Source organism: Pollachius pollachius (genome assembly GCF_949987615.1).
Source record: "Pollachius pollachius genome assembly, chromosome: 8".
NCBI classification, from domain to species: Eukaryota; Metazoa; Chordata; class Actinopteri; order Gadiformes; family Gadidae; genus Pollachius; species Pollachius pollachius.
This window is the reverse complement of record NC_136941.1, coordinates 6,607,467-6,633,460: the sequence shown is the minus strand read 5'-3', so window position 1 is coordinate 6,633,460 and position 25,994 is coordinate 6,607,467. Positions and strand designations below refer to the sequence as shown.

Genomic DNA, 25,994 nt, shown 5'->3' with positions numbered 1-25,994 from the left:
TCGTCGCTTATTAAATTATACCTCTAATGCAAATAGTGTCGTTTACAGTAGATATTGTTGCTTTTCCTTTGTTTATTTTTTTTGCACAATCCTGTTGCATTGCCAATTTCCTTTCCCTGTATGTGACAAATAAAGTTCCTTGAACTTGAATTATATGTAGATTTTGTTTAGTCACTATATAAATTCCATGGATTGATCACAAACAATGTTTGCATTGACATATATAATCCTGAAACGTATACTTTAGTTACCATTGAAATGGCTGTATATTATTAAAACAATCCTAATTGCCATAATGAATTGCAGTATAAATCTTCTGAACTATGAGAAGCTGCCCACCCACCCCATACAGTGTATACATTTGTATTAATAATCACAGGAGACAGTTGCCGGTTTTAAAAACTCTCAGTAACTAGTTCTGTATTAATGTACAACCATTGAAAATTACATCATTTTTTGGGGGTCTTTTGTTCCGTTTTTCTTCTTCAAACGCCATATTCCAGAAGGAAACAAAACAAATAAGAAACAAAAAATTGAAGGGGAAAAAATAAACACTACCATACAAATAAAATAAATGGACAAAAAGGTATAAGGAGGCAAATTAATAGCTTGTTTATTTTTTTTTTCATTCCGGAGTGTTTGAGCATGGATGTGTGCGTGCGCTTGTGTGTGTGCGATGACGTGAGTGTTTTGGTGTGCACGTGCATGCGCTTGATTTACAATGAGCAGAGTATTAAATGGACGTATGGGTTATGCTCTTAGGTTCAGCTGGGCTTTCACAGTCCGATCACTGGGGGGGTGGGGGGGGCATCAGGAGAAGATCTGCATTTTTACTAACATCAGATAAAGATTTTTTTACATCCACCTTTATCGAGTTCATCTTGCATTGTTAGAAATCACAAAAAATATATATAAACACGGCAAATAACATCTAGCCACACTGTCATGGCACCATCATAGACCAAACGCAATCACAATTTGTGACCGGCTCTAATTGATACCAAGTGAGTTCAGGGGTTTTATACTTGGCAGAAGGGCACTCCCCCCAGCACAGATTCGGAACCAATCAGAAACTAACAAATGCCTGCCTTACCAGCCCTCCCCAGCAGTTCAAATTTAACATTTGGAGGCTCTTCATAGAGTTTAACGTTATCCATTTCATCAAATGAATTGTGCAGTCCTACTGAACGAAATCTAAAGAGGTCAAACGGCAAGCGTTTGATGAGCTGTACACCCGGGGGCACGTCTTCATTTGGGTACGAACACAAGATACGGCGTCATCTGGGTGACCGCACTGCGAAAGCCGAGAAGTCTTGGAACTGCCAAGAGTGACACGCGACAGCTGCTGCAAACAAGATCTTCTGGAAACTGAAGGGTGTTGAGAAGCAAAGTCGGGGGGGGGGGGGGGGGGGGAGTCCCCATGAAGAGGAGGATACAATCGTGCCATTCTGCCCACCCCTGCCAGACCACAGCCAGAGAGGGAGAGAGAGAGACGGATCGATGGGTGTGAGTGAGAGACGGATGAGAGACACACACACACACACACACACACACACACACACACACACACGCACACAAACACACACGGGTGAGGTAATAGGAGTTAGAAAAGCAGAGATGAGGAGAGGAGGAGGTGTGAAGTGAAGGATGTATGGACCGTGAGAAGGTCAAGGATGGAAGGAAGGGAGAATGGCGGGGGGGGGGCATGCTGGTGTTTGGGGGCACGTTTGGGGCTTCAGGTGTCGTGGAAGTCCTTCAGCAGTGTCCGTCTCCTCTGCTCTGCGATGTGCATTTGATTTTCCAGATCCTGCAAGACCACAGGGGCACAGGCGTCAGTACGAGGGCGGAGCAGAGACCTGCCCACACTCACTGGTTGGGATGCAGTGCAATAGTTAAATAAAGAAGCTTATAATATAAATTAATCTCAACACATCGGCCTGGCCTAAAGGAAAGAGCACTTTTTATGTTGACTGCAGCCAATGTTGTGCTGATCATACTAAAGAATGATTTATTTAATTTTTTGTGAATAATACATAACATAAGGAACTTAATGAATTCTAAAAATCGCAATCGCAATATTGGTCAAAATAATCGCAATTAGATTATTTCCCCAAATCGTTCAGCACACGATGCAGCCTAGTGACAAATAAAATGACACTAAATAAAAATAACCCATACACGATACATCATAGTCAATGAATTGTATAATGAATACTGGATTGAAAAACTGAAGCATGCGAAACCACCCGGTTTCACATCCTTTCTCCCCCCACAGTCACCAATACCCTCACCCCTTTTCATAGTCCCCCTCTCCTATGAACTCACCCCAACCGACAGACTGTAAAAAATGTGGACGTGGCATCGGTGACGTCACGCATTGCTTTGCACATAACTGTTATGAAGTCATTGACTACATTGACTGAGGTTACGGACGAGGCAATTGCTTGAGAATTGCAACCATCTGCAGACACTCCATATTTGGCAGATGGAGGCGGGACTTGAATGGCCGCCTCGCAGAAGTCTCTGGCCAAAGCTCATCAATATTCAAACCTTAATGCATTTTTTATGAAATAAAACTGTCAAACAGGGCCTCTAAAAAATGCATAACACTGAGATGGACTAGCCACTGAGATCCTAACCGAATGAAGAACCAATGCATTCGCTTTGTGTCGCAATAATTAAATCCAATTTTTCCGCATTGAATTAAAATGGTGAGCCTACACATACAGAGGAGCTAAATGCCAGTCGCTTCCCCCAGGGTGTGGCCCCGCCCCATCCCACACCGCCATTCTCTCACTCACTCACCCCTCTGTCGTTGGCACTGAGCTCGCCCTCGCCCCCAACCACCACGCCTCTCTCGTAGCTGTCTGCGCGCTCCACCTTCCAGGACAGGTTCTCGATCTCTGCCTCCAGCTGGGCCTGCTGGTACTCAAACTGCAGGGGGGGGGGGGGGGGGGGGGGGATAGATTAACCACATTCACATCATGCGTTTATTCACCTGGTATCATTACAGCTACACACAGTTCCCCGTGTCACACACATACACACGTCAGAGAATACACGTACAGTACTTGAATGTATATTTTCCTTGCCAATGAGGCACTTTTGAATTTAAATTGAATTGAGGGAAATAACAGAAGACAAGGGGAAAGGAGAAGGTACCTACCACTAGGGATGGAGAGGGATTTGTTGTTATGTTGCTCACCAGTTTCTTGCGAGGCCCAGACTCCATGTAGTAGGCGTAGGGGTAGGTGTACTGCAGCGTATAGCGACACTGGACCCACACACAAACACATAGTTCACAATATCACTCAAAATCAGTAACTGGATTAAAAAAGGGAACCACTAGTGAAAAAGATCAACCCGTAGGGTAAAGCCATCCCTGAGCTTTACCTCCAAGTCATTGACGTTTTGGGAGTCTGTACAACGATTCTGCTTTTCCCCCAACATCTGCTTTGGTCGTTGAACCTCTAAATGCTTTAACTGAGCCCATCCACCTAAAAACTCTCATCCCTAACCGTTATACATGAACTTCATGTCCATACTAGGGCTGGGTAAAAATATCGATTCATCAATGTAAAGCAATTTATTTGTTGTCGATTCAATTTCGATTCAGATTTTTTTTTAAATAGATTATTTCCTTAAAAAAAAAAGAAGCATACTCAGTCATTGTAATCTAGAAGCGAGTATGCCTAAATGTACATGTTGTACATTTTATTACAACCTGTTCAATCCCCAATATCAGTATCGGCCCCTAAACTCCAGCGTCCGTCTGTGTACCTTGGCCAGCAGTTTGGCTGCGTTCTGGAGGTACTGCCAGTCGATCCAGGTGCCCAGGTTGTTCATCACCCGCTCCTGGATCTTCTCCTGGATGCGCTGGTACGTCTGGGCCTCCAGCTGGAGGGACTTGTTGTGGTTCTCCCACTGCAGGAGGAACAGCACCACAACGTTAAGTTAGTCACTACAATGGACTGTAGTCGCTCACCATCCAGTCTGCATTACAGACGATACACCACTCGTAGGACACCGATTAAAAAGCTATCCGACACATGATCAACTGACTCCCGCTAGATATTGGTGCAATTCTAAATATTAAAATAAACCCCTTTAGGTATTATTTCTCAATTATTTAAGCTCTTGGTATTCATAATTTTGAACTGGCGATAGGGTCCAATGCCCATATCCGAAACCAGTTTAAACTAGAACAACAACAACACAAACAAGATGATTTTAAAAGTCATCTCATCCCTTGTACGTGTACCCTCCACCCGTCACCGGCTCCAGTGTCCATACCAGCCTGCTGGGGATCGTGTCCGGATAAGTTTGAACCAGTTGCATGCGGTTGCCTGCGCTACAGACCACCCACCCTCTCAAAGTAGAAGAGGTACTTCTTCAGGGCCTCGCGGGCCTGGGCCTGCTGGCTCTGGTTCACGATGTCGGGGTTCTCCTTGTAGCGGCTGCACTCGTAGTACTCGCTGCCGTGGGTCTTCCAGTCGCCCAGACACATCCAACAGAAGTCTGGAGAGACACACACACAGTTAGCTTAGGGGGCCTAGCGCCAATCACAGAGACAATAATACTACGGTCTAGGTACAAGAGGACCCGGCCTACCGCGGGAGCGTGTTACTCACCGTGTTTGCACTTGGAGCATTGCTGAAAAGACAAGACAAAGGAGACTGTATTAAGTAATGTCCCTTGAAAAAGAGATTTTAAATCTCAATGGTAAAATGTCCTGGTAAAATAAAGTAAAAAAATAATAAAAGATGTACCTTAATTTCTTGTTCAAAATCATAAAATCATAAAAGTCGAGATCAACCAGTGTTTCCCCTCAACGTAGCCTGCATGACATTGTGTGCCCCAAATACCATTTGTTTAATTTAAAACATATACATCAAAAAGGTGCACCCTAATGCTATCCCTCAATTGTAACGGGTTCATTGTTCATTATTTTCACTAAAACAGAAAGTAGCCTACATATGTGTGTGGAACTGAGGCAGCAGTATTGTGAAACCAAGACCATGTGCTGGCTTCAAATCTAACCCACATGAATGCCAAACTCTGCCATCAATGTACAGATCTATAGACCTTCAAAGTGAGAGAACACTGACCATGTGGTTGCACCCTCCGTTCTTCTCAATGCAGATATTGCACTTGGGACACTGTGCAGCAGAGAGGGAGAGATGCACAGCGTCAAAACAAACCATTACAACGGCGAAACACGATATCCCAGCCAGAGGAAGGGAGACACGGGGATGATTAGTGCGAGAGTGCTCTGCAGAAGAGGAGCGCGTGTGCTGTCGGTAAGTGCGCGCCTTACATCTTTAGTGTGTGCGCTGATGTAGTTTGCCGTCTCCGAGTCGTCTGCGCATTTGGTCAGCCATTTTCGGATGGTGGGGCAGTCCGTGGGCGCGTGGTACATCTGGCGGCATTTAAAACTAGGGCAGCCGCAGATCAACAGAGAGGGCACCGGTGACTCACGGTTCATAGCACCCTGGCGGCGCCACACACAGCAAATCTCCAACCCACACTAGGGCTGGGCGATTAATCGGATTCTGATCGCGATGTCAGCGTCAAACGATCACAAAATTAACCAAATTGAGTTATGTTATTATTTTAGATTGGAACATTTTTTTGACCATTTTGTGTATTTATTTATTTTTTAAAGGCGAAATTTCAAAGTTCTCAGTTACAATGTTCTTTTTTGGGAGAGACCTGCTAAATAAATACAACCTGTTTTCAAACTCAAAAATTCGTGATTTCAATATTGACCAAAATAATCGTGATTATGATTTTCCCCCATAATCGAGCAGCCCCACACAACAAATTACACACACACTCTAAAGGAATACAATTAGAATAGACCCAATAACAGAAATAGACCCATTGCAAGGCCTTGTGTGGCTTTAGTGTCGATTCAAACATTTGGTTGTGGTGTGAGCGTTGGTAAATAATGCCCCTGTGCACGTCGTTACTAACACCCGGAGACACCCGCGGCGGTGCGTGCGGCGGGCCCTACCAGAAGACCTCCATGCAGCGGCTGCACTGCACCCTCCGGGCCCTCGGCTCCTCCACCTGGATCACGATGGGGCAGTCCGCCCCAGGACACAGCTGGAGCTGGAAGTGGCTCTGCAGGGGGGGGGGGGGGGTGAAGGGATTAAAGCTAGGGTAGGCCATTTATTTTATAGCAGCATTCCTCGTCATATTTGTTGGAATTCTCTTTAGGTCCCGAACGCAATCGATGAAATCAAATGAACAGACGGACAAAGTAATAAATGAACGGGTAGTACATACATTGTTCTTTCATTAAAAATTGTTTATGAAATGCGCTATACAAATAAATATGCCTTGCCTTGCAATACATACAGGTGACCGTTTCACACCTGTATTAGGTCTCATTGTTTCATTCAGTCCGAATGAAACGATCCCATGGCCTACCTGTCTGTCCACCTACCTACCCCTGCACTCACTGCGCTTGACTGGAATCTTCTGCAAGGACAAGCAGACAGGTTGCTAAAGCTAGCGAGCCAGCCATGTGTTTTGAGGGAGTGGCTTTAGAAGGGGGCAAGAAGGGTGGGATTTGGTTGGTTGGATCCTTTCAAAAGCTAGCTTACACTGGCTGGTTTCTCTGTGTGGTCTACCGTGGCTTTAATAAAAGGTACATTAGAATAGGGATCTGCGGGCTTGTATTTTATTCATTTCCCTTTGGGGATGAAAAAAGTTTCCCTGCCCAACCTTTTCAAGAATGGCGCATGGCCCACATGGCTTAATTAATTTTCATTCAACTTATTCCACTCTAAGGACAAATATTTGTATAATTTCCCATTATTTAAATAACACATCTCTTTTTCCATAGTGCCCTGATGTTTGATATAATACTTTGTAAATATCCATTCCTGGACAACACTTTTAGGCAAATGATAGTTCAACAGTTAGACCTTTGGGCTGGAGAACAAGAGAAACAGAGACAGGTTAGAGGAAGGAAAACTGAGAGCAGGTCATCCCAGAGGAGGGTACCTCCACGTAGTCCCTGAAGAGGTAGCGTCTGTACTTGTCTTTCAGCTCTTCACCCGGCAGGAGAGGAAGCACAAAGTCCTCTGGCATTTGCAAGGAACAGTCCTGAGCCATGCACGAAACACCTGCCCCACACACACACACAAAAGAAGGGTTTAGTATAGAGTAAAGTAAAGAGTATAGTTTCAGGCTATTTCTCCTCTAACACCTGATAAATATGCAGGGGCTTTTGCATCCGTTCCTGGGGTGCATTCTACAGTTTCCACACTCAGTGGATGACTCTGAGACCACAGCTGTGTCATAGAGGAAAACATATTTCTGAAGATATGACGTGAAATAGTCGTGGTCTGCGGTAGAGGTGAGTGGTCCTCACATGATATGAACAACGCTATATACTTTGGTTTGCATCGACAGCAACAATGCTGGTGAACACACGCATATGGGGGGAGTTTAGTGTTGAAACGCACCGTAGTTATGCAACAACACGTTACAGGTTCACCCTTAATGTCATTTGTTCACATCAGTTTGAACGATAATGACAACCAACTTTCAAAAGTAACTTTTTGAATCCGTGTTGTGACAGAGTCTTCTCAAGCGTGTCTCCTGTAAGACACGCTCGAAAAAAAACAACACGTTTGAACATTGTGATGCGTGACTGAAGAGACTGCGTGACCGTCACTTGAAATGGGTGCATGTGTGAAAGGCACGTACACCTACACACACACACACACACACACACACACTCAAATTCCACCTTTTATAAATTGTATAAAATGTACGAGCGGAATGTTTTTCCATTCTCAGGCGAAGGACCCACCCACTCCCAGGCCATCCTTGACGAGCACAGTGCAGTGCTGCTCCCAGCATGCTTTGCAGAAGGAGTGCTGACAGGGCAGGGCCAACAAGGCCTCGCGCCGCACCACCTGGAGACACACCCCACACTGGAGGGACTGAGGGGCCTACGGAACACACACAGACACACACACACACACACACACACACACACACACACACACACACACACACACACACACACACACACACAGGTGATGAGCACACACATACCTCATATCGGGTGAGGCGCCTTGTAACAATAGGTAAAACGCTACAAAAGTTATTTCAGTAGATCGGCATTCGTTTGGCTGATGTGGTCATGAATTTTAAGTGTTAGCCGTGCATGTTTATAATACGTATAGCGAGTACAATATCACACAAATATTTAAGTTTGTATGTGTACACTATTATTTTTATCTCAACCTCAAGGCAGAAATAGAAGCCTAGAGCGCACTCGCATTGGCTAGAACAATTTGTGTTGGCTGAACAAGCTGACAACTTGTGATGAAACAAGACCCTACGAACATTACTACCGAGCTCTCTAGGACACTGTGGCCCCACATGGCGCCAGCACTTTTAAGGGGTCCTCCAAGACTAAAACAGCGGTTGAAAAAAAGCTGTTATTTCTGAGCACAGAATCAAGGAATGAAGTCAATGATACGGTTCTAGCCGTTCCCTGGGACCGGCCTTCCGCCATAGAGAAAATCACTGATTGCTCGAGTCAGTGCTCAGGTCGATATACATATTACACACACAAACAGGACTCACTGCGAGTGTTCTACAAGTGCTACTGGGCTGCACCAGGGCATCGGACATCAGCAGAGATGAGTTGGACTGGTATCTACGGAAACCGGGACCAGAGCACACAGCCGTTTCAAAAAAGGTGGGCGTCTTTGGTTGTGCACGTGTGAACAGATTGATGAAAACCGGAAGCACAAACATGAGCAACAGATGGACAAAGACGGATTGAAAAGGGAGTGTGAGGAAAGGGGTGCGAGAGAAAGATGTGTGGATGGGAAGGAGGAACGAGGGGAGAGGGGGTGGGTGTGTTTCTGTTACCTGTCAAGTATAAGTGACACCTGCCAGTGAAAATGCACGAGCACCAGTTTAGCTACCGCCGGTAATACCTGAGCGAGAGGAGAGAGAGACACAGGAGGTACAGGATGAGAAATAATGAGAATAACTGCGATAACCGTTTCTGTGAGAAAAGTCTCAAAAATGTTGTGACACACTAAGTTCACACAAACTTTTCGTTAGCTTCCTAGAAGCAAAAATAAGAACACTAGAAGTGACTAAATAAGTTTGTTTTTGGATGTCATTAATTGTTGCAGTTCAATTTGTGTCCCCTGGACTGACCTCTTCCAGAGCAACATCCCATTAAAATCAACTCTACCGGTGTCTGCTCAAGCCAAGGTCCGTGTAATACAAGGCCCTGTGGGTGGGGGGGCCCTTCAGACTGGGTGTTGCTGGACCGTATCCAGTGTGTCTGGTAGGTCTCTTTTGAACGACTCAGCATTCAAATCCAATTGGTTCTCCTGTTTGAATGCATGTTATCCCCCAGCCGCAGGAACAGGCTGAGTGACACCCAACTTTGTGCTGTGTAAAAGGAGGAAAACCCTTTTAAGGGAAAACCTCCAACCAGTCCCACTGATTATCTGTGTAATAAGCAGACACCACATAATACCTAGCCCTTTGACAAACATTATATAATATGAAAAGCAGTCCCGCACAAGTTCTGGTATTTACAACGGCAGCACTCCTGAGGGAAAGGCTACTCCTGTGTCTTGTGATCGACACCCAGACGAAAGAGGATCTGAGTTTCCCCAGTACATCCCCAATGTCTGCAGAGTAAGCCAAAAACTCCCGAGGGGTCACAGTTATGCCTTGTTTCCCGTTTTGTTACGGAGAAGTTCTACCGAAAAAAACTCAATGTGAGCGAATTAAGAAGATTTAAAATAAATAAATAAAGTGTTTCGATAGTGGCCAGTATACACGTTGTGAGCGCTGTTTCTGTTTGTCAATCACATGCTTACAGATCCCTTCCTCCTGCTTCAGGATAGGCCGATACTAACATGAAGGGAGAGTCTTTGAAACGTCCCCATTGCCTTAGATTGGAGCTCAGGCTGTAGAGACGGTCGTGCACTTTTTAGTCACATTTTACGGTCAAACGATCTCCAAACCAATATAGTCGATTGAAAAGTTTTTTGTATATTTGCAACTTTCATTAATGCTTTATAGAAATAGAACAGCTGGATACATTTTTGTACATTATTTTCAATTTGAACATTTTCGATATTCAATATATTTCCTATTTTTTTTGAATGGGGAAATTACAATGTTACAATGTGTTTTTTTGGAGATAAATGCTGAATAAATGCGTCATCTTTTAAAACTCAAAAACAATCGTTTGAATAATCAGGATTTCAATATTGACCAAAACAATCGTGATTATGATTTTTATGCCATTATTGAGCAGCCCTACTTCATCACCACCGTACTCACCTTCAGCAAGGCCGCCACGTTGTTTACCTCCTCGCTCAGCACCCGCTGGCTCTCCTTGTAGGTGAGGCAGGTGAACTGGTACTCCTCGGGGTCAAACGAGTCCGCCCCCTGCTGCTCCACGTCGCTGGCCACGCCATCATAGTAGTCGGCGATGTCGCCCTGGTCCTCGTCCTCTTCGTCGTCGTCTCCATCGTCGTCCTCCTCGTCCTCCTCCGAGTTCACGCCGTAGTCTTCCTCATTGCTGTCCGACGCCTGGCTGTTCATATCCACAGACATCCGGGACGGCCAATCAGATCAACCCAGACAGGTGGACGGCCCCGCCTACCTGTCGGAGCACACCTGACGGATTGGCAAAACCAATAAAATCAAAAAACGGTCTTGTTCGAAGCTCCGCCTCTTTTGGGGGCGTCGTCTGCCGTGGATTGGTCCTCTCTTGGGGAGTTCTAGTGTGGCTACAGAAACGATACCAGCCGGTCTTTCTGCCTGTCTGTCTGCCTGCCTGCCTCGAGGGCGGGATGAGCTGAACGAGCTCAACAGCAGCGGAAGAAGCAAAAGAAGTCACACTCTCCGTCACTCATCTTCAGGGTGCGAGGAGGGTCCGTGGCGGGGCTGGAGGAAACAAATACAGGAGAGATTGGGGGGGGAGATGAGATGAGAATGAGATTATAAATTAGGGGTGGGGACGGATTTGTGACGGCCTATCCATCTCGCATCACAGACCTCTTCATGCAAGTCAGTTTGTGGTACATGGCGGTCAGTTTAGCGCCCTGCCTTGTGCGTGTGTGCGTGCGTGCGTGTGACTGTTGACCCATTAATCTGAATGGTCCCGTTATCCGCTAGTTAAGGCCTTAAACAAATCTCCTCAAGGGCAAGCAGCAGTCTCCCTAAGCAACACACTGCACCGGAGACAACATGGGGTGGCAAGCCAAGGCTGGGACGTCGCGTTCAAGTGTCCCAATGTTGAGTATTTAGAAAACCTCCCAGATCCCCATCCGCAAACAGCCGCCCACCACACACACACTTTGTAACGTGTTGGATGAAGTGCAAATTCAATTGCACTGCAGATTCTGCTGGGAACTCCACTGAAGTGTATTCATAGTCAAGATCCCATGACCAAAGCTATTCTTCCACCCTTTAATCCCATTGAAACCAATATACACTACAGAAGAACTTGCAGTCAGTCTGTCCCACTCCCGATAAGAGCTAGAAATTATTCTCGTACGTTGACACCGAGCATTTGGTGAAGTTACATCAACCGATTCATTTCTATAGGAATTGATGAAAGATGTCATCAAGTTGTCTTGATCAAGGAGGCCCACAGGTAGCCTGTGTTGACATTGGGAGGGATCCAACCTAGCACCCGTAGCCTAGGAGGGGAACCCCCTTAACCACCCAATGCACTATCAAGGCCCCCATAACACAACCACCTGTCCAGCAGGAGTTCAGTGTGTAGGACTGGTTCAAGGCATGTCTGGACTCGTTTCTGACACTAATGCATGCCGACGCTTTGACGGCCCCCTTTAAGAACCACCTGACGCTCAGAGAATTCATCAAGGGTGGCGGGCTATCCCGAAAGTGTGACCTCAGGGCTTAACTCACCGCCGAGGGATGTGTCCCCTCCACGCAACTATCCAATCATGACAGGCATAGGGAATGTCACACCATTTTGATAGATCACAACATTTGCCTGTCTGTATATTCAAACCCAGCTCCGGTTCATTACAGCACGCTATTTTATGTTAGGCAATGTTTAATGGTAGTCAAAGTCTTAGCTTTTACCAAGCTATTTTGGAAATGTATGATTATGTAGTAAAACATAATCACCAGTAGGACTGTCAAGTTCTGGTCGGCATGCACTCGTTCAACCCATCGGACAATCATTGGTTGCAATATACAGGAAAAAAGTGCTTCCTAATCCATTATTTCCTGGTGCGGGAGGGACATATGCAGACAGATTTTCAATGTTTTGAGTGATCGGCTATATTGTGTGAGAAATAATATTAATTATGAATAAAATAATATTCAAGGCAGCTTATCCAAATCGTATTGTTCAGAGCCTAGACTTGGTTTTGATATATCTTGTTTCAGTTTTGAATGAGTCATCATGAAAATTGGGGAACTTCCAAAAGGTCAGACAGTGATTACCCAGCATTAGACTAAGGAGTTTACCTCAGCGGTCACTTTACCCTGCCTGCCTCAGCCCTCAGACACCACCTTCCAAGGGTTGTTGTTATAGTTTACAGCACCAAAACTTCAAAGCAATATACTATCAAACAGTTTTTGTGGTTTCAGAAAACGAGCTTTTATTGTGCTACCAAAGTTGTTTTTGTCTGGTGAGAAAAATCTGAGAACAATTGAGAACAATTTTGATGATTGTTTCTACCGTCTAATGTCCCCCCCCCCCCACCTTTTTTCCCCCATTGTAAATAAAGAGCGAGACCAACCGCGCCTGTCACAAGTTTGACAGGCATATGTATGCGGTTATATTTGGAGTAAATACTAAAATAACTGAAAATCCAGCCGGACCCTTATAAATATACATGCTTGTCAAGGCTTCATTTCCACTCGAACTAAACACTTGTGATATACATGTGTATATCACATGCATTAAGGCAAAGTGCAAAGGTTTAACTGATTGTTCCTCAGCGCTAGGAAGAAACTTCTAAACAAAAACTAATATCAGTGGAATCGTCTAGTCTATGATATCGTTGATGAGAAACAGCAGAATTAATAATTGTGACCCAGTATTCATATTCCCAACAAAAGTTCATAACCTTACCCAGGTCATAGAATACAAGCACAGAAAAATACAGGATCAAAATGCATTCACTCAAGATTTATTTTTTTGCAATGTTTTTCTCAATCAAAAACATTATTATCTCAGAATTCTGAGAAAGATAAATGGAACACAATTATCTCAGAATCCCAAGAAAGGATTTACCGACTTGTTTTCTGATTTAACGAGATATCTCATCATCCCAAGATCGATTTCATGTAAGCATGATGTCCCGCCTGCTTTGTATAATTCGGTTATAGTTTGAGACATTTGGAGATACTGGTGTCTCACAGTAAAATAGACTGTATTGCTTTTGTTTGTTTACTTTGCACACTCACTTCAGAATTTTGCGTAGGCACTTCTGGAGTTTGCAGGCCCCTCAGGACTTTGCATAAGCATTTCAGGATTTCAGTATATAGCATTTTTTCAGAGAGAACGCCCGTTCTAACCTGCTGGACAATGCTGTGTTGTTCAAGGATGTGGTCAAGCCAACCATTACCTTATATATATATTACCTGTACTGACCCCGATTTTAACTTAGATAGCACTGTTAAAGGGTCAGGCTGATTAACAACAGCAACCGTACTCCATGCACCTGAGCTTCTCTTTGGATTTAGATGCATCTTGTTAACCCATTTGTACCGGCTGCTGCGCGGCGCAACATTGTATCTACTAAATACAATGTTGCGCCGCGCAGCAGCCGGTACAAATGGGTTAATTTAAAAAGCAGCATTTTTTTCCCCCATAAATTCTTTTCCCGGAATTCTGAGATAATATATAAATACTTCAGAAAAGACGTTCAAACTTTTTTTCCTCAAGTGCATGCGCTACACTTGTCAATCCCAGGTGACCAAAGGAGACAGGTCAAGTGAAGACCGGCATAACAACCTACCCTTTATACCAAGGTAATGAATCAACCCAATTAAGAGTTCGGTGTTCCGCGTCACTGGGTCGATTACTGTGCGTTATTGGATACGATAACGCCCAAGAACCCCATTGGCCATGGTTCAAATCCGGCCGCAGCCCCCCACCTGAGTGGTGTTACCGACCAGCCGGCAGAGACAGCCCCCTATGCTCACATTCCGCCCCGACTAAAAATAGTCCCCAGAACTGGGTGACATACATATTGGTGGGCTCGGCTGATGTGTCATAGCAGCAATAACCACACATTTAAATGGACTGTGCAGAAATGAAAGGGAGAGGGGCTGGGTGTTGGACTGTTACTGGTAGCTACCAGTTAGCTCCAGGGGGGGGCGGCGTGAATCAGGGAGACTTGTGGTCACAAACTAAATGAAGCAAAGTCAATTGGTTGCTAATGTTAGCCAGGCTAGCTCCGCCGGGCTAGCGTGTTGACGCGTTTAGAAGTAAACGGCGAACGAGCGGAGTGTCGACTCCCATCGTTCAACAAATCACACACAATAGGACATGTCGGAGGTAGTCTCTGGTGAAACTTTGCCCAGGACTCAGGCACAGCCACCGCACACACGCCCATTGTTCTTCATACCAATACACAAAAACACACCAGAGGGGCGACGCAGCCGTCCCCTGCTGTGTGCTGCGAACGCCTCACTCTGTCCCAATCTACCCCGGGGATGAGATGTAAACAAGGCCCGCTTCACCGCGATACCGAGGAGACGCCAGAAGAAACACCGGGGCCGAACATCACTACACAAAGTCGTTCATATTTACCTTTCCGAACTGCGTCGAGTCAGCTTACAATGAAAGCCAAAGAGGTTTGAGAGGATCCAGAACCGATGTCACTCCGCTTGCTGTGTCTGTAGCCGGAAGGTGGACTCTTACGCGAGTATTTATAAATGATGTCACTTCCGCGTACAATATTGCGTTATAGAGTATTACTGGCTGCTCTGATTTAAAGACATATCGTACACTAAGATGTATCATGCAATAATAAATTAATAACTTTTTATATTGTTTAAGAGTGTGCGTTTTATTTTAGTTTAGAACTAATTGTGATAACTTAAGGTTTTCCAAAACGTGTATTTCGGATTTTTGTTTGCAAAATCCTATTCTACCAACAGTAGCTGTTGCTTGAGGAACCTTTTTTTATAAACATACATCTGTTAGAACTCTCCGAGCTTTAAGTTCAATTTACTGATAGCCAGGGGAGGAAATCAAAGGTGTTTACCAACTGTGGTGGGCTGAACAGGGTGCACCAGGCCTGTGCGTTAGTGAGCACAGGGGATAAGTGAAAGCCATCAAGAGGAACAGGGCAAGGGTAAGTTTGTGTTACTTTTCGAACAAAGACTGGCTAAATTGTGCCTGCCAAGTCAGACACATATTTCTGTGAAATTGTTGAGAATTCCTTGAATTTTTTTATGTTCAACCAATGAACAAAATGAACGCAAACAAAAACAGCATTTTCATTTTTACTTGCATTCCAAAATGTCTTAGAAAAATACTTTGATACAAAAACATTACATTAATCCACACATTTTCCAAACACCAACATAGAGGATAACAAACAAGTTAGAAACAAACAATGCGTGACGACGAACACATTAACGGGAAATGTGTGTACGGCCCCAAAGAGTGAAATCTATTGATCATTTTATGCTAAGATGAATTATCTTACATGAAAAGGATCGTCATTCCTTTGATACTGGGGGCAGACCCTGGTTGGAAGGTGGTAAACTACTGCATGTCAGAGGATAATTATACCCTGCCTTCAGTGGGAACGGGGTATCAGAAATGTATGAGATTGTTTATGTGTAAGGCGGTAATACACATTGTGATCTTTCATATGCTCTTTATATATATATATATATATATATATATATATATATATATATATATATATATATATATATATATATATATATATATATATATATATATATGTATATATATATATATAGTGTATGCATGACAGTATGGCCGTGTAGTGGGTAATGTAAAAGCAGAACCATCCCCCTAGGTAACAAATACAAAGAAACGGACGATAGAAATCCTGGCTTTCTGTGTGGAAAAAAACAGTTTAACGGCCCTGCATGTTCTTCAGTCCAAGTCAGGATCCTGTTTCTCTGGATGATACTGCTATCTCACGGCGGGTCTTTGGACTGGCACCAAAGTCTCATTAGGTCTTCCATCGACTGGAGCGTATCAGCAACTCCCCTTCTCAGACAATTAATGCTATAGCCACCACACTCCAATCCATCTAACTTGATCGGAGTGGAACGGTTAAACAAGCACTTGTATTTATTTGTTTTCACTCCCGTCTTTCCCCGAGACCTGCCTGAACAACCTTCTGTAGAGAGAGCAGGGTCTGCACAGCTTAGCTTTGAAGTGTGAGGTCATTTCTTTTGGTACTGCCAATATTCAGTTATTTTTTTATCACACCTTCTCAAAGGGAAACATGGTTTTCTCCTGGCATTTCCGCTCACGCTGTGTTATCTTCCTCTTCGGCCTACTCTTCCCCCCTCCCTCCTCCTCTCCCTCATCCTGTCTGTTCTGGGGCCAGGCCTTGGCCAGCATTTCGGCTGGCGTCTTGTCTTCGGGGTCCTCGACCGGGACCCCACCCTCCACCTCTTCTTCGTCGGCCGATAGCCCGTCCGCCCCCTTTCCGTCCTGGCCATGGCCTTGACTCGAGCCCCCGGCTCCTCCGAGGCCTTGGCTCTTCTTGCCGTATCGTAGCTGGAGCCTCTCCCTGATCAGAAGGCCCTTCACCAGTAGCTTCCAGTTGGTGGTGGCCCGCTTCTCTCGCTTCTGCAGATGGCAGGAGGAGGACGAAGGTGGTGCTTAACACGTACTTCAACACCCAACACAATGTGTGTAAAAAAAGATTTTGTTGTATGTTGTATTTCTTGTGATCGTTATCTGTTCTGTTGACATTCTGGATCACTTTGTTGGCCGTTACTATAATATTAGAGTAGACAAGCTATCGTCTGCACAGAAGACAAGTAACATTTTAATCAATGTCCCATTGCCCGGACAAATAAATCAGTATCCCAAAAAAATAAATCAGCATTAGTGTACTTGGTTAGTTGACAACTTGATTATGTAAATGTGTGTTCTCAGTGTTGGCATGTCATTGATGACACATCATTACCAATCCTGGACAGACATGAAGCCTCTTTCAACATAATCTCTCTCACACACACACACACACACACACACACACACACACACACACACACACACACACACACACACACACACACACACACACACACACACACACACACACACACACACACACACCTCAATCTCCTTCTGTTTCTGGAGCGCTTGATCTTCCTCCCAGGCTGCTCTGAGAATCTCTTCGTGCTCCTGACACACAATGTAGCCATCGGTCCTGGAACACGCACACACATACATACATACATCAACAGGCATGTAGTGCTGAAGATTGTTGTTTTCATCACTGAAGTTTAGTAGTCGGTGTCTGTTAGTGTATGTATGTGTGTGCCTGTGTTTGTTGGTGCATGAGTGAGTGAGTGAGTGAGTGAGTGAGCGAGTCAGCGAGTGTGTGAGTGTGTCAGATAGTTCTTACACAGCATGCGAGAATCCTCCATGGAAGTCGAAGCCCGTGACGGCGGGCGCGGCGTCCATGTCCAGCTTGCGGGCCACGCGGTTCAGGGTAGGCAGACGCAGGTGGACGCAGCCCACGGGCAGCATGCAGGGCTTGAACAGGTACACGTTCCCGTACTCGTTACGAGGAACCTAGCAGGGGCCAGGGGGGGAGTGTTAGTAACTAAGGAAAAACAAAAACCCCTCCCCCCAACCCCAAAAAGGCCATTTTGGGGTTGAGCAGAGGAGATCGACAGATGCTTAAACACTGAGTAAGTGGGGGGAAGAATGGACCATCTTTCTCCAAATTCGCCGTTCATTCACCTGGATACTTTTAGACTCTAATGCATATTGGTTGTTATTGTATGGTTTCGTTAGTGCAGCATGTACTGTTTGATTTTGACACGTCCACCTCAATCGTCTGCAATGTTTACACGTATAGTTTGCATTCACGTTAGCAATGTTGCTACTTAATGTCAACTTTTCTGTATTTTTCTTTGGTCGTCTTTTTGTATTTTTATCTCAGTTCTGTGCTTCCTGCTGTGACACGCACATTTACCATCTGGAACAAATGACCCACTATCCAGCGTTAACTCCACCCTCCACCCTACACCCCACACCACCCACCTTGCCCTCCACAGCGATGGGGGGCTGGTACTCCTCCGTCTGCCACTCCCCATACAGAGCCAGGTCCTTGTCCTCCTTCTGCTCCACCAACATACGCGCCTTACGGGAGCGGTTGGAGAAGCCCTTCACCATCTGAGGACCAGATAGAGGACAGGGCCGGGGGGGGGGAACATGCAGAGATGGGGAATGAGATCATCGTGATTGATCATCTTGTTAATTGATTGTGATAGTGAGGCTTTGTATTATAACTGTGCCGTCGGAGGGTTCGAGAAAGGGATACAGAAGCTACATTTTGTGAGGACAGATGGAGAGCATAGAGGTGAACGACAGAGGTATGATTGATGGGGCCTGGGGAATACCGCATTTTTCTTAACTCAGAATGAAAGCTTAAGACAGTGGTAGGGAGGTGAGTTGAAGGTTGTGTTGACACTACACCGGATAGGTAGAGAAACAAGTTTTCGAATAAGCTCAGTTTTGAATGCTGGAAAATGCTGGCTAAGTGAGTTTGGAAAGTCAAATCATTTTCACCTATTATCCGACGTAGTGTGGACATGCCCCCAAGACAGAAAAGAGAAACTATTTAATAAGAGGGCATTTGGGACGTGGAAGAAGAGAAAGGATGAGATGATGAAATATAACATTGAATGAATCACAGGGCGTAATCCGCGAAACGGGTGCAATGAAAGCCTTTGGCAAAAATAGACTCCAGTCAATCCACATCCTCCAAAAGTGATTGTTTCTGCATCCGGCAGGCTCAGGTTGTTATTATAAGTGTCGGACAACATCGGGGAAGGGATCCCTATAGAGAAATACAACTTCCTTCTGCTTGATCGGGTCTGTTTGTCTTGTGTCTAACCAAGTCTGGGGTCCCTCAAACCAAAACGATAGGGAAATAAGAGTCACGGTTGACTTGAAGGTTAGGACAAGATTGGAACCGCTGGCGGGAGAAGGCGTCTCACCTTGAATGGCTCCTCTCCTATCCGCACAGTGCGGGCCTCCTTCAGCCAGGTGTCTTTTGAGTGCAGCTGGTGAACACAGTCCCTGTGCACAGTAAGGAGAACAGTCTCTTTAAACATTACCTACATGTCACTTGAAATGAAAAGCAAGGGGAGATTATTAGACCAAACTGTTATTGCCAATAAAGCAGACTGGCTGCTGGTTAATATCTTTGCGCGGCACGCATCACCCATGCTCATTTTCGATGGCATAACTCCCAGACTGACCTGGAGTATACGGGCTCCCCCCGGCAGTACCCCATCACGGCCGCCGTGGGGGGGTAGAGAGCCTCGTACTTGAGCAGGTGTCTGGTCAGCGCGTACATAGGGTGGTTCTTCAGCTCCGCTATGGAGGTGGGCATCGGCCTGTCCAGCAACTTGGCTTGGAGCTGAAAGGCAGAAGAGGGGACACAGGGTTAAGGGGTGTCGTGTGTGTCCTGTGTGTGCGACCCCAAGGGGTGGGAAAAAATAACGTTTTCTATTTTCCAGGTTGCATGGTTTTATCAGGAGTTTACAGTTGAAGTGGATAGTTAGACAGCGCAGACAGTTATAGTGCTAGAGGGTGTACTGGTTTACTGATCAGAGGTGGTAATAATTAACCTGTCACACATAAGACCTGGTATGCGGAAGACTTAATGGTGGACCAAGGTTCAATTAACATAAAATGATTGTCCATCTCGGTTAAGAGATTCTCGGTAAAGAAAGTGCAAACATACACTTGCACGCACTACAACCCACAACACAACACAAACAAAAACGTGCACACACAACACATGCAAACCCCAACACCTCCCCACCCAACCCCTTCCCCTCACCTCCTTCTCCTCCTTCTCGTCCCGCTCCAACGGGAGGAAGGGCGCCAGCGTCTCGCCCCACCACTCGTCGTCCACGCGGCGCTTTCTCGACGAGGTCATCCAGGTGGGGTCGTACTTCCTGCCCAGGTCCTTCAGGCGACCGTCGCCGTCCACCGCCACCACGTAGGCCATGGGCCGCGTGGCGTTCTGCCAGCAGAGCTGCGGGCGGTCCACGCCGTGCTCCGCGTCCACGCACAGCCACGCCGACGTCTTCTCCATGAACACCTCCAGCCACTCGTCGGCGCCGGGCCCGTCCCCCTTCTTCCTCCCCCCGCCGCTGCTCCTCCGCTTGCCCCTGGTACCCCCTCCTCCTCCAACTTTGTCCACATTGTTTTCGTCGTCATCTTCCTCGTCATCTTCATCGTTGTTGTTGATTTTCTCGCGTCTTTTCCCGCCGCCGCCGCCGCTGCTGCTGTTCCTCTTTTTCCCAGAGTCGCCGCTGCTGTGTTTCCTTTTCCCGTGGCTCCTCCCCTTCCCGTGTTTGGCCCTGCCCCCTTCCACCTCCTCCTCCTCATCGCTGTCCTCCTCGCCGGTCGCCTGAAACTCCTCCTCCTCCTCCCCGTCGCTGAGCTCCTCCCCCCCACTGCCGCTCTCCTCCTTGTAGCTCACCTTGGATGCCACGCTGCGCCGCTTGGCGTTCTTCGGCCTCTGGCCTCCCCCCTTTCTCCCGCTCTTCACCTCTGGCTTCTCTTCCTCCACCTCCTCCTCCTCCTCCTCCTCCTCCTCGTCTTCCTCTTTCTGCTTGGCCCGCTTCCCGCCCCTGGCTCCCCTGCCCTTCCCAGCAGCGGCAGCGGAGGCCAGGGCGGGCCTCTTGTTTCCGGGGGAGACCTTGGAGTCCAGGGGGCTTCCCTTGGGGGACTTCCCACTGCCGGGGCTTTTACCTGGGGTAAGGCCACCACTGCTCTCTGACCCTTTGCCCTGGAGGAAAAAGAACACACGAGATAGGAAACCTTTTATTGACGGCCTAAGTGGTCACATGGGTATAGTTCTGCATCATAGAGTGGTAAAAGGCTGTGTAGGTCACACCACATTCCAAGATACATTTAATAATCATGTAATTATCTTAATTACTGTTCATTTTTCATCATTATGTCAGATTAACGTGATCAATCTCTACCTTGACTCGAGGGGGTTTGAAGGAAACGGGCTGCAGAGAAAGGACCAATCGGCAGAAGAGATTCAGAGACCTCAGCACCAAAAGGAGCAGCTGATGGAAACAGAAAAGGAATTGAAAGGTCATCACAGTCAACCTGTTACATTGTATTCGCACGTTGTTCTGCCTTGTGTTGTTTCTTATTCATTTATGTCCGTCTCCTGATACTGTGTTCCATCTTGGTTTAATAGTAGATCAGTGGTGAGGGTGTTAGGTTCTGGGTTCCGACACTAATAACTGCTGCACGTCGCTTTGGATAAAAGCGTCTGCTAAAGGACTAAATATGTGTGTTGAAACGTGACTTTTTCACTCGTGCAAAATGTTTTGAAATGGATCATCGTGGAGTAAAGAATAAATCTCCTTGTATCACCCACGGCTCTGAGCCAACCCGTTCTGTGGAAGTCCAAAGCGAGTCTGTCCAATCAGAAGAATCTTGTATGTCAGGGGCCGCAGTTCCACTCACATGGGTCATCTCCTGGTGGTCCCGGGCCGAAAGGCTGGCCAGGCGTCTCTCCAGGAGGCCCCGGGGGTCAGTGAGGTCCACGTGGGGGAGGCTGGGGTTCAGGGTGAAGGTGGCTCCAAACCTGGAGGGGGGAGAAAGAGAGAAAGACAGAGAGAGAAAGAGAAAGAGAGAGAGAAAGAGAAAGAGAGAGAGAAAGAGAAAGAGAGAAAGAGAAAGAGACAGAGAGAGAGAAAGAGCGAGAGAAAGAGAAAGAGAGAAAGAGAAAGAGAGAGAGAGAGGTTGGAGTTGATTGTGAGGGACTGAGAAGTGTTTAATAAGAGATTGAGGAAATTACTTTATGGATAGAAGTACTTCTTTGGACATCTTGTTATGGAAGTGAAAAGTCTTGTGTTCGTACATACACAGACAAAGCAAGCTGTACTATATGAAGATCATTGTCAACTGTTTCGTGATCACATTAACCTCTTAGTTCTTCTTTCTAACACACACACACCATTTCAGCAGTCCAGAGAGGTAGTTGTGGTCAATGCGTTCCTTGGCCACCGTCATGAAGTGGGGGGGTAGGAGGGACAACGTGATGGCCAGCAGATCCGGTTCGCTGCACAGACGGTTCCGGAACATCCCATTGGCTATCAGGCACATCAGGTGGACCTGAGAGACCAATCAACACAGGGCGTCTTTGAACTACTGAATGTACTTGAAAAGTGTGTGTGTGTCTATGTCTGTGTGCGTGTGTGTGTGTCTGTGTCTGAGTGTGTGTCTGTGTGTGTGTGTACCTTGTGTGTATCCTCCAGCAGATCCTTGTTTAGGCGATTCACCATCCGCTTAAGATATTGCTCAAATTCTGCTTTCCTCTTCTCTCTGGCCAATCACAATTCGGTATAAATAAAGTAGTTAGGCAAACAGGAAGGCAACCTCCATCTTCTGAACACATAACCATCAAAGCTATTCTTTTCAGTAGCACGAGACAATAGGAGCAATTTGCTATGATTGTATTCTATTGCCTCATAAGTGTGTATGACTCGCTGCAGTGTGACGCATTCTAACATGGTTCAATGGCATCAATTTATAACCCCAGTATGGATCAGTAATAAATTACACAAACCCTTCAATATTGAAAAACTGCCCTTATGTTGAGTTTATTCTACTTTACTATTCCACTATTAACTCATGTCATACTATGGATATACTAATACATATACATACATATAATATCTATTACTATGCATGCAGTGTTTCGAGCACAAAATACATTTCAAAGTGGACTGGCCCACTTCCTGATCTTCCCGATCCCCAGCCTCTGCTGCAGAGCGAATTCAAATCGCCGGCACAACGGGCTGGGGGTCTAACACCGTGATATATATAAACTATAACCGCATTTCACATTAATCGCAAATATCCCGCTGCTTTGGGTTTTCCTTTGTAGGCGGGTTGAGAGGAGGAGCGGGCGTCTCCGCTGTCAGTGCGTGTGCAGTGTATCGGTGATACGCGGGTTGATCCAATTAGTGGTAGTGTACCCGCGCACCATTGGCATGTATGCGCGCTTGTCTCTGTGTGCGTGTGTGAACGAGAATGACAGGGAGAAAGAGTGCTATGCGGAGATGAATGAAGGGAACGATATTTATATTTCAAAATCGTGTAAAAAAACAACAAAAAAACAGAATCAATTTGTGGCGCCGCTCAGTTTTCATTCTGTGGCGCTGCGCCACACATTGGTCTATGTATGGGAAACACTGTATGCATGTATACACTATATAAGTTTCTGTAGGGAAAAGTTGCAGCTAAAGTTCTCTCTGCCCCCCAAGGGGTTCTCTCACAGACACCGACTCTAACCGACTCTAACCGACTTTTTCTGCCTCCTGCGGATCAGCTCCGGAGTCTCGATCTCGATCTCCACGGACTGAGTGGGAAGAGAGGGCTCAGCAGGGGGCCCAGGGCCCAGGGGTCCAGACAGCTCTGAGAAACACACACACACACACACACACACACACACACACACACACACACACACACACACACACACACACACACACACACACACACAAATGCATTGAAACACACACACGCAAACATAAACACACACACACACACACACAAGCATAGAAGCCCACACACACACACATGCATAGAAACACAGACAAATAAGTGCCAATTTATAGCATGGTCCCCCTAGAAGCTTAAATGAGTACAAATCGGACACTGGTCCTCGCCAAGCGCATTCGCATAGAAACAGTAGCTACGGATTCACCAACATTGACTCTGGGCCAATCAGACACCCCCTCCCACACCAGCCTTAAGTAACTGTCAGTATGGGTAAATGATTTCCAAATGGTAGAGGGTGTGAAGAAACAATTTGTTGTTGTTCTCATCAAACTTCCAAATCATGTCGGTACAGTCTAGAGATAACCCACTTCTAATGAGAATTATAATTGTTCTACAATCGCAAAATGAGTTATTGAATCCGTAATCAACAAGCGTCTATTCTCCTACCTTCAACATCTTCCCAGTCGCCTTCCTCACTCTCATCCTCTTCCTCGCTGTCCTCTTTTTTTGGCCATGAGGGTCCCGTAACATCCATGGGAAGGATGGGCGTTGCCATGGTTACCATGTGGAGATCCCCATCTTCGTTGTCATGGTTGTTGCTAAGGGCTTTTTTCTTGGGCGGGGACGGGAAGTACTTGCTGGTGGTGGAGGTGGTGGAGACGGCAGTGCGAGTAGAGGAGCCACGGGTTTTTGCCCTCACCTTCCTCACAAGCTTCTCCTCTTCCTCCACAAGCCCGTTACCTGGCCAAGGCAAGCAGAGGCCGGAAAAACTTAATTGGGACATCTTGGTAATGGTTTAGGCAATAATCTACTAACCAAACTGCACTTCTCACCGATCAATCCAGGCCCCGTTAAGAAGTGCAGTTGTATTCGATACACTAAAGGTCTCACTCCTTAGTGAGCCTCTTAATTGGCTATAAATTGCAATGAAGTTCGTTGGATACAAACTTCCAAACTAACTTTTGATGGATGCATACGGTTTATTATACTAACGCATGCCTTTGTGAGATTAGAGAGAAATTACAGATTGTTTCATTGAGGGCAATTTATTTAAACATTAACTCGATGTTATTGCTGATTCCGCAGTGCTTATAACACATCCATGAGTCATATACGTGAAAATAAACTGCACATTTTGGTGTAAAAGAGGAGCACAGATGGGTATGTAGGGTATGTAGGGCATGTGGTCTGTCAGCTGTAAAACTTCAGTTGGTTACACAACGCAGCACATCCACAAACGATGCACCTGCAGGCGTTCTGGCGTGTACTTCTAGCATTACTATCTAACGAACACATCCGATCCTGCAATGATCTACAACTACAGATCGTTTAACAAATGCTTGTTTGTTTGTCCATCCACTTTAAACAAGATTTGACATTGGATGGACTAAAACAGCGGAACAATGATAAAGGGAGAGGGACAATGATAAAGGGAGAGTTTAAATGTCGCATACTAATAGCACGATCGATCGCTTTTTTACTCCTCTAAACCAAGACGCGTTTTTAATCATACCTGTGGTTTTCTTTGCTTTAGTTTTGCGACTGGGGGTCTTTTCTTTAGACACCGGCTTGTGTTTCTTAGTGGTTCTCTCTGCAGATCCCGCGGATTCTTTTCTTTTTGCCATGTTGACTTTTGTGAATGGAAATATGACTTTTGCGTGAATTAATAAGTACAGAGGGGGCGGAACGCCTAAACCCTCTGTACATGTGGCTGCGTGAAAGAGACGGAAAAGCGTCTGTTATTCAACGGGACAAGGAGACGCTTTCATAACACCGCATCCACACTATTTTCTATGGTTTCACCGGGCGGCCGTCCATGTTTATTATGGGGAGGTTCCTTCTCGATGCACCCCATCCGGTTCCGCCTCCAACATGGCAGCCTCACATCTACATCATTTATTTATTATCAATATCAGATTTTGAAAAACCAGACAATATTGTTGGACTCGTTCAACCGTTCTCTCCGGGCAAAATGCAGTTATGTCCTCGTGATTTAATTTAATAAATAAATGTAACATAATAATCCTGTCGCTGAGTGGCAGTGTTGAGCTGCCGACACCGCTTCAACTCAAATCTCATTCGATAGATGGATGACAAAAAAAAAAGATTTTACTTTTAGCAGGGATTTTCAGATATATGAATCTATTCATACCTATTATTTATTATTCTTAATGTTTTTTGCAAACGAAATTCTTCATTTTAATGAAAA

At 45.8% G+C, this 25,994-nt stretch overlaps 2 protein-coding genes across 3 annotated transcripts; both read right to left on the bottom strand.

Moving 5' to 3' along the window:
* Positions 1–394: 394 nt before the first annotated feature.
* arih2 (ariadne homolog 2) lies at positions 395–14,930 on the bottom strand. Of its 2 annotated transcripts, none has more exons than XM_079742201.1 (15): positions 14,813–14,930; positions 10,348–10,956; positions 8,905–8,972; positions 8,614–8,686; positions 7,829–7,970; positions 7,015–7,136; positions 6,017–6,126; positions 5,318–5,435; positions 5,109–5,159; positions 4,632–4,653; positions 4,367–4,518; positions 3,781–3,924; positions 3,167–3,274; positions 2,806–2,934; positions 395–1,807 (listed from the first exon to the last, which is right to left on the bottom strand). In XM_079742201.1, exons 2-15 carry the CDS (start codon positions 10,621–10,623, stop codon positions 1,736–1,738), a joined length of 1,587 nt encoding a protein of 528 aa, XP_079598327.1. In that variant the 5' UTR covers positions 10,624–10,956; positions 14,813–14,930; the 3' UTR covers positions 395–1,735. The 2 variants fall into 2 exon arrangements, with proteins under 2 accessions (XP_079598327.1, XP_079598328.1); XM_079742202.1 differs by having other exon boundaries at positions 3,206–3,274.
* Positions 14,931–16,012: 1,082 nt separating this feature from the next.
* Positions 16,013–25,514, bottom strand: xpc (xeroderma pigmentosum, complementation group C). Its single transcript, XM_079742417.1, has 14 exons — positions 25,299–25,514; positions 24,233–24,526; positions 23,590–23,698; positions 22,519–22,603; positions 22,236–22,393; positions 21,743–21,863; positions 21,244–21,333; positions 20,088–21,044; positions 19,501–19,661; positions 19,237–19,318; positions 18,278–18,409; positions 17,634–17,803; positions 17,342–17,435; positions 16,013–16,846 (listed from the first exon to the last, which is right to left on the bottom strand). Exons 1-14 carry the CDS (start codon positions 25,408–25,410, stop codon positions 16,475–16,477), a joined length of 2,937 nt encoding a protein of 978 aa, XP_079598543.1. The 5' UTR covers positions 25,411–25,514; the 3' UTR covers positions 16,013–16,474.
* Positions 25,515–25,994: the final 480 nt, after the last annotated feature.

Coding starts and splice junctions, on each gene's coding strand:
- arih2 (XM_079742201.1), bottom strand. CDS start 10,623: ATGTCTGTGGATATGAACAGCCAGGCGTCGGACAGCAATGAGGAAGAC. Junction 7,137..7,828: donor CAAGGATGGCCTGGGAGTGG/GTGGGTCCTTCG, acceptor TGTGTGGGGCAG/GTGTTTCGTGCATGGCTCAG. Junction 4,654..5,108: donor ACGGAGGGTGCAACCACATG/GTCAGTGTTCTC, acceptor TTGTCTTTTCAG/CAATGCTCCAAGTGCAAACA.
- xpc (XM_079742417.1), bottom strand. CDS start 25,410: ATGGCAAAAAGAAAAGAATCCGCGGGATCTGCAGAGAGAACCACTAAG. Junction 21,334..21,742: donor ACCACCAGGAGATGACCCAT/GTGAGTGGAACT, acceptor TGTTTCCATCAG/CTGCTCCTTTTGGTGCTGAG. Junction 19,319..19,500: donor GGGGAGCCCGTATACTCCAG/GTCAGTCTGGGA, acceptor TACTGTGCACAG/GGACTGTGTTCACCAGCTGC.